This window comes from Furipterus horrens, unplaced genomic scaffold (genome assembly GCF_987537825.1).
Source record: "Furipterus horrens unplaced genomic scaffold, mFurHor1.1.pri manual_scaffold_7, whole genome shotgun sequence".
NCBI lineage: Eukaryota > Metazoa > Chordata > Mammalia > Chiroptera > Furipteridae > Furipterus > Furipterus horrens.
Window position 1 is genome coordinate 26258653 of NW_028327177.1, and position 8211 is coordinate 26266863.

Here is an 8211-nt window from a genome sequence, read left to right on the forward strand (position 1 = left end):
GCTTTCCTTCTGATTTCCCATCTGCCCAAATAGGTGGTCCACTATGGAATAAATAACACTTATAACTCAAGCCCTGTTTTCGTAGGTTCTTTGCTAGGAATCTATGGGGTCCATGGGATCACTTCATCTAACCTTTTCATTTTACTGATCAAGGTGTCAAGAAGTATGTAGATAGCTGGATTCTGGCCCAGCCAAGAGAGCAGCCTAGGTGTCCTGACTATCAGGCCACCATTCTTTCCCCCTCATAGCCACTGTCATTTTCCATGCTAATGGCTGGAGGGGATTCTCCTTGGTGCCTTTTCTGCATGTTCTGTGCATCCAGGACTCATTTGGGATGAGTCCAACCCATCTTCTTACCCTTGAGTTCTGGCTAATGTGTGGTCTTCTCTGTGCATGCCATCCTCCACAGACCTGAAGATTTCCACCAGTAGCTTGCAGTCAGGACAGATGCTTGCTTGAGGTGAGGAACTGGGTTTTATGGTGTGGAGGGTGAAGTCACTGCATGCTCCTTCAGCTTAAGTAGGACCCAGAACACAAGTCCCAATAAGAAGACTGACTCTGAGCAACATCACAAACTAAGCTGGTCTACCAACCCCCTTTCCAACAGCCAGAGTCCTATAAGGCCAGTCTTAGGAGCGCCCAGATGCCTTTCATCCATGGTCATGGTAGGCTGATCCAAGAGGTGAATGTCAGGATTGTGTCTCAGGAAACACCAATATTGGGCTGCACTGATTTGTACAAATTGGGGCCAAAGACAGGAGCCCTGAAGGAATGTTGGGAATCAAGATTAAAAAGGGTGTCAGAAAACCAGACAAGATGTCAGAACACCAGACAAGAGCTCCCGAGGAATGTTTGTGTGAACAGAACTGTTCTGTCTCAGCCAAGACAACATGGATATGTCACTTCACCTTCCCTACAGTTCTTTCAGGAAGATGTTCTTCTCCCCACTGTGAAGGCCAGAAACTGAGAATTGGAGAAGTTATCTGCCAAAGTCAAAGCTAGTAAATGTTAGAGTCAAGACTAGAACCCAGGTCTTCTGACTCTGAACTCATGTTCTGTCCAGGTCAGCATGTTGCCTTTTAGAAAAGTCCACATATGTTCACTAGATAACTCTGATTGCCATTTGCCATGTGGCATTCTGAATCATGCCATTAAACATGCACTCCTGGGATTGGATAGGTGTCACTGACCATGAGGTCAACTCTACATACATTGATTTCCTTTGCCACAGAGGTACTCAAATCATCCCCTGAAGAAGGGTCTGAGGTACTTCAGTGGGGACAGAGAATGAAGATGAGCACAAGTCACCTGTTATCTGCCTTCCACCCCCAATACTCTCCCTGTCATCCCTTCAATCAGAGCTGCTCCATTTCTATAGGTTGGGATCATGTGTTTGAAAAACATTTCAACAACCTCTGTACTTCTAGATGATCCAGCTTGTGGTTCAACAACTTGCATGAGAGGAAACTCACAAGCTAGGTAGACCCCAGAATCCTCTAGAGCTATCAGATGAAGATGTCTGGGTGGTGCCCTTAAAATTGTCTTCTGGATGAAAGAGCCCCGCCACACCCACAAAAGTCTGATGACCTGAAGCTAGAACAACCATAGATGTTAACAGTTGCTTTAGAAGCTCCTCAAGTTTTTTAAATATTTATATTAGAACGATTGTACATATGGTCCATCTGACTTCCACAGAGGCCTCAGTAGAGACTGTTGTGAGACAAATAGGACAACATCTCTGATGTCACCCTCAAAAGACCAAAGAAGATAACCCCCAAATCACAGATAGTAATCTGTCAGGCACCAACTTATCTCAACTTTTTAATAGTGATGGTATTTAGGGAACACTTAAGATCTTGCTTCCCGGCAATGTCGTCAGCTTGGCCCAAATAAATTCTTACAAAAATTTTTTTTTAAATAAACAGAAACAAGTGATGCTATCTATGCTCTTGGCTGTCATCAGCTCTTGACATAACAAGTTCGGTGAGTCCCCACCACCTGTGTACTGTATTTTCCTTGTCCTATATTTACCTCTTGCACTTTCCAGGGGTGATCCGTAGGTGCTGCGTGTTGATAACAAGATCAACCTGATGTGGCTGAAGCACCAGTTGAACAAATCACTCTTGAACTGACAGTCCTGACAATGGCATTATTGCAAATGCACATGGGCTCATGTTTCCAGGCTCTTAAAACACTTTCTCTCACCAATGTTCTGAAATCTTAGGTGTGCAAAGCCATTTTTCTATTTCTTAGACAGCTGAGCAGCTGGCGCAGGCAGGTTGGTTGTTTCCTCTCTTTTACCTGGGTTCCTTCACACATCCTCACCTTTATCACCCTAGCCGACTCCATGTACATTTAGAGAAATGCAAACAATCTATTTTCTTTCAATATTATGAGCCCAGAAAATCTCATTCTGACCTTCTGACCATCTCTGCACAAGTTGTCAGTAATTCCAGAATATCTTTCATGCCATCAAAAATTATCGACTACAGATGCACCTCAATTAACAGGCACTATGAGGGAATATGGCACAGTTCTGGATAAAAGGAGCTCAGCTAATTAAGTGTACAAGTCTTTAAACTCCAAAGAGTTTTAGCCCAAATTTCTCCATGTAGATACCACAGACCTGGGGTTAAAAACGTGGCTTCATAGACTATAACAAATGATATTTTCTGTTTGGGCCTCATTTGCTAGTAAGAGACTGTGGTGGCCACAAAAACAAGCAGCTCGGACCTCATGGAATGGGAACATGATCGTCTGACAACTCTGACTGCTGTCCCTCTGGATCTGGTCACATATGTACCACAGCTGTGTTTCTCACACACTGGTCCCAGCCAGTGACCGAGCACTATGGAGTACCTGAGCACAGCAGGACCTGGGACTCTCTGACCAGTGTGAAACTTTCTCTGAGCTGGCCTAAAGTCTGAGACTCTTCCTACCTACTTCTCCTTCACAAAGGTCAGCTATCCCTGCCTTCTCTGACTCCCTTTTTCCCTTCACAAGCATTGCTCTTAATCATTCTTTTGCACATCTAATCTTGATGTAATGTCTGCTTCTTGGAGGACCTGAACTAACACAGAACCCTCTAGCCTGCTCTCTGTTAAGTCTTCTCCACCGACTCCCACCTGTTTCCGTAAGGTGTGTCACCTGGGTTCATAAACATGGGCTACTCAACACCCACTCTCTTCCTGCTCCAACTCAAAAGGACAAAAACATGAGAAGAGCCAAAAAATGTTTTGCAAAAAGAAAAGAGAGAGAGGGAGAGAAATAAGGAGATCTTCTCTCATCAGATATTAATATGCATTATAAAATTACAGTAATTTGCATTACCCAGTAAATGACCTGGTTCTGGTCCAGAAATATACACAAGGATAGAACAAAATAGGAGGAAGTCTAGAAGCAGACCAAAATATTTATATAATTAGAGTATGACAATGGTGATTGTTCATGTCATTAGGAAAATATTACCCAATGAATTAAACTAGGAATAAAAAATAACTCACCTGAGAATTAAATACATTCCATTTTAATTAATATTTTAAAAAGAACTTCAGTTTTCCAGCAATGGTAAACTAGGCAACTCAGACCAAACCTCCTGCTGAAAACAATTAGAAAATCTGAACAAAGTTTAAAATACATCTGCCTTGGGGCGGCGAACACACAATACAATATACAGATGATGTATTATAGAATTGTACACCTGAAACCTATATAATTTTATTAACCAATGTCACCATAATAAATTCAATAAAAAAATTAAAAAATAATAATATACATCTGCTTGAAGGCTCTGAGAGCTAGAATGTCAGTGAAGAATGGCATGGCCAAGAGCTAAAAGAAGAAGGAAACTTGGGGCATCAGTACAGCCTCTGGGAATGCTTGACTCCTAGAGGTGTCAGCTTATTCCAGAGTAGGTGGCTGAGAGGCTGGAGACAACAGCATTTTTGAGAGCCTTTCGAAGCTAAGGGAACAAAAATTAGAATAAAAGAACAATTGGAATAGGAAACCCTTAGTAAACTTGCAATTCATTGTTTGTTTTTTTTATCCTGAAGGGCTACACCTGGTCAGTGAGCGTGGCAATGAGTGAGACTTCACGTTGAACACAGCTTCCAATGGTTTCTCATCCTAAAGGATGTAAAGACGAGAAAAGCAAGACAAAAGACAATACTGTTATAAGGAGTGCATTAATGAAAGGAAACCTAAGTGGGTGCTCCTTGGCTGACAGACAATGCAAATACAAATTTATTCCCAAACAATGGCTCGGTATAATGACAGATATCACTTAGGCCTAGGAACAAATGAGGAGGGTGGCCAGAAGTCATGACACAGTACAATAATGATGGGTACCTGCATGCTCAGCTTTCTCTCAATTTGTCTCCAGCTCAGAGGTCCAATTGCAAATTATTCTAAACCACATGCCTGTAGCAGGCCCAGGTTCACATGTGGCTGAGTCAGTAGGTCTTGGTGAAAGCATGTAGACACACAGAAACTGAGGCTGCCATAGAAATGAGGATGGCCTGGGACTAACAGGTTTTGGACCAGATGAAATGGGAATTCTTTTTGTTAACTACTGCTGTGTACCAAAACACCACAGTACTTAGTGGTTGAAAGCAAATTTAGTGAGTTATTCCTTTCATGAGGGTTGGACAGGCTCAGCTGGATAGCTTTTCTGTTTCACCTGCTACAGCTGAAGTCACAGAGCTGCACTGCATTGGGAGCATGGCTTGGACTGGTATCCAAAGTGGCATCTTATCCATGAGGGTCTCTCTGGATTGGTAGCCTGGTCCCAGCAAGTTTACGGTATGGCAGGTGACTTCCAGAATGTATCAGTGCTAATGAAGCCTCTGCTGACTTCATATTTGCTAATGTCTTACTGGCCAAAGTAAGTCACATGGCCCATCCCAGGGTCAATGTAGGAGAGGCTGCTCAGGCTGTGACTATTTTGAGATGTGGTTTACTGGGGGCCACCAATCCAACGGTCTACTACAAGGACTATGACTAGATGATGGGGTGCTATGAGGGTGTGAAAGGGGCATGCAGTGGGGGTGCAGAGGCCATGTAGGAACGTGGCCACAACCTAAAACAATGGTCTAATTGGAGGTGGAGGTGAGGACAATGAGATCAGCAAAGGGACTATGGCTGGTTAACCAGATATATATATATATATATATATATATATATATATATATATATATATATATCATGATCAATAGCATGATCAAGAGAGCAAAATAGAAATCAAAGAAACTAGGTAGGTCGCAAGGCAGAATCTAAGCAATGTATAGAAAAAAAAATGCTGATTTCTCGTAAACAGAAGTGGGAAGAAGATGCTTACAAATCCATATGCTGTTTCTCAAATGGGGGCGTTTCAATGTTTCTGAGTAGTTCAGATGGCCTGTAACAGCTGGTGGCTCCCTAGAGCCCCAAGTGGATCACGGTTCCTCTCTCCCCTCTTCCCTAGCTCTCGGACCCCTGGTCCCAAACGTTCACTCAAGTACTCCAACTTTGAAACAGATATTTAATGTAGTTTAGGCCAATTCTACTTTCATATACAAGATATCAAACGTTTATAAAAAGTTGAGTAGGAACAATTCAACCAGTAGAGTTACCTACTAAGAGGGGAAAAGTCTTACAGTGGTTTACAACGTCCCATATGATTCTCTGACCTCATCTCCTGCTACCCTTTCCACCCTGACACCAGTCACTCTGGCCATACTGGCCAATTAATTGTTCTATACCAGGGCCTTCTACCTGTGACATTGCCTCTGTCTGGAAATCTCTTGTCCAGGATACCCACATGATTCCCTCATTGTTTTTTCCAGCTCTTTGCTGATGTGTTATCTGGTTGATCATTTTCCTGACCATGTTCCTGACAGTATTTAAAATTTCCACCCACCTTTTCCCCATACAGCACTCTGTCCCTCTTCTCTGTGTTATTATTCTCTAGAGTGCTATAACCATGTAACACACTATATATTTTGTTTTGTTTTGTGGTTATTGTTGTTGTTCTTTGTTTGTCTGATTTATTTTGCATTTTCCCAAGACCCTAACATGCAGCCAGGTTGGCAAGAGGGAGGGTTAGGGCACTGGCCTCAGTTATTCCAACCTGCATTCCAGTCCTGCTCACAGCAGAGAGATCCCATGACCAGGGCCAATTCCTAGACTTCTAATCCTCATTTGCAAAATGCAAGTTATCAAGGTCCTTCTTATCTCCTAGGTCCTGTGAAGATTAAATGAGACAGGCAAATATTGGGCTCAACTTGTGGTGCCTGGCACACAGTGAGGTAAGCGGGTAAGTGCTAAGTAATCAACCAGGTTTCTACAAGCTGGGATTTCTTACTTGGTGATGGTTGTGCCCACCCTGCTTAAGACAGAGTTAGGGGCAAAGCAGGCCTGGCTGCAGTGACGGACTTGCATTCTTTTGGTGGAAATTGTTGAGATTAGCACCAACAACTCAAACAAAGCTCCTGATTGTTCTTTTAGAGCCCGGTCTCTCTTTGGTGCCCATAAACTCTTAGTTTTTCCTTAAATCACACCAATTTCTTAGAGCAACATGAACAATATTGGAATTGCTGTTGTCAAAGGTCCCTAGCTAGGAATAGCAGCAGGTGAAAATGAATGCTGTGAGCTCCTTTTGCGGAATTGAACATATGCATTGATTATATTTGAATTTTTGTTTAAAGAAGCCAATCAAAAAGCTTTTCTCTTTTTTTAAATGTTCTTTCTAAGGGGAAGATTGTCTGGGAACCACCCAGGATTCCGGCACTGGACACCTCACTTCCTCATGGAAACTTCAGTTCTGTGCCAGGAATATTTATTTATTTCTACAATTTCTTGATGCTGCCTGCTGCTTTGCTTATATCAGAGCCTCTCCTCAGGAGGTCTTATATTAAAGTAAATTTCACTAGAAACAATTTCTCTCTAGCTTATTCTTCCTGGGAAGATCTGGTAACAATGAAGGAGAAAGATAATTTTAAAAGAACTTATTATTTATACTCACTTAAAGCAGAATAGTATTTATGATACCTTGGTGATATGAGAGATCTGAAGCTGAAAACCTGGCCTTGGAGCCATTTAGACTCTGTTAGAGGAATCAAATTTGCATGCAACTAACTGCAATAAAGTTTGCTAAGTGATACTATAACAATATAAACAAAGCAGAGAGAAAGAGCTATTGCTTCCCGCTGTGTATGGAGAAGGCTGTCTGTCTGACAGCTCTACAGAAGAGTGGTTTTACCGGAGCCAGATGAGAGAGAGAGAAGGTCATTCAAGTGAAAGGATTTGCAAAAGCAAAGCCACAAGAATAAAAAAGGCAACGGGTTGCACATTTGCAGGACAGTGAGAGTAGCAGCCCAGAGTGCTCCCCCAGGGCCATGGGGAAAGAAGGCGCTAGAGAGGCTTGGGGTGGGTGGGGCTGGCTAGTATGAAAAGCCCAAAGAGCCACACTTAGAAGTTTGAATGTCATCCTACAAGCCATAGGGAGCTATTGGAAGTTTTTTGAGTAAACACAGGTCACGACAAGGTCTGTGTTTAGGAAAGCTCACTGGGCTTTCCCTGCCCAGCTCCTTATGGGGGCATCAGGTGCAGCCTCAATCTGCAGAGAGATGCTGGTGAGTCCTTCTTCAGCCTCCCCTAATTTCCTTCTGGATGTAGATTGGTGAGGTTATTGGCTCTGTTCTCTTCCAGCCAAGAGGACAGCATGTGACCACTAAGACACTGCCTCTCCGCTATGGAAAGTGACTTGAGATATATTTCCAGCTGCTCCTGTCTTGGAACACTCCCACCTCCAGAGCTGCTGGGCATTGCCTGTTCTCACCCCTGTTCTCTGTGATCCCAGGACTCCCCACATTCTTTCCATAACTACCCCCCTTTTTTTCTGAATCATGCCAATGTTGGTTTCTGTTGCTTGCAACCAAAGAATCCAGATGTAGCCCCTACTATAATTTTAATCATTTAACATAGTTTCTTAAGAATCTACTATGTGTCAGGCATACCACTAGACATGGAAAATACCATAGTAAAAAAAGAAAAAGAAAGAAAGAAAAGAAAAGAAGAAATGTCTACCTTCGTGAGGCTTTTGGTAAAATAGGGGAAATTTTTTGAATAAATAGTCCCCTAACAGGCCCTAGAGGGACAGATATGACAAAGGCGAAGTTCAGGTTTTTAGATTGGGCCCAAGGAGACAGGATAGAGGATGTTTCATGTAAACAG

At 42.7% G+C, this 8211-nt stretch overlaps 1 protein-coding gene across 2 annotated transcripts in view; it reads left to right on the top strand.

Annotated features, from left to right (window-relative positions):
* Nucleotides 1-7858, top strand: part of LOC150004149 (uncharacterized) — an 80842-nt gene extending 72984 nt beyond the window's left edge. Inside the window, exons 5-6 of one of the 2 annotated variants that reach the window (XR_016512368.1) lie at nt 6218-6284; nt 7687-7858. Coding sequence is in view for 1 of the 2 variants with exons in the window: in XM_090283500.1 (XP_090139626.1) it covers nt 6218-6233 (16 nt within the window). In the remaining variant the exon portion in view is untranslated. Of the gene's footprint in view, nt 1-6217; nt 6312-7686 lie in introns of those variants that run through there. The other variant, XM_090283500.1, reaches the window with a different exon arrangement.
* Nucleotides 7859-8211: the final 353 nt, after the last annotated feature.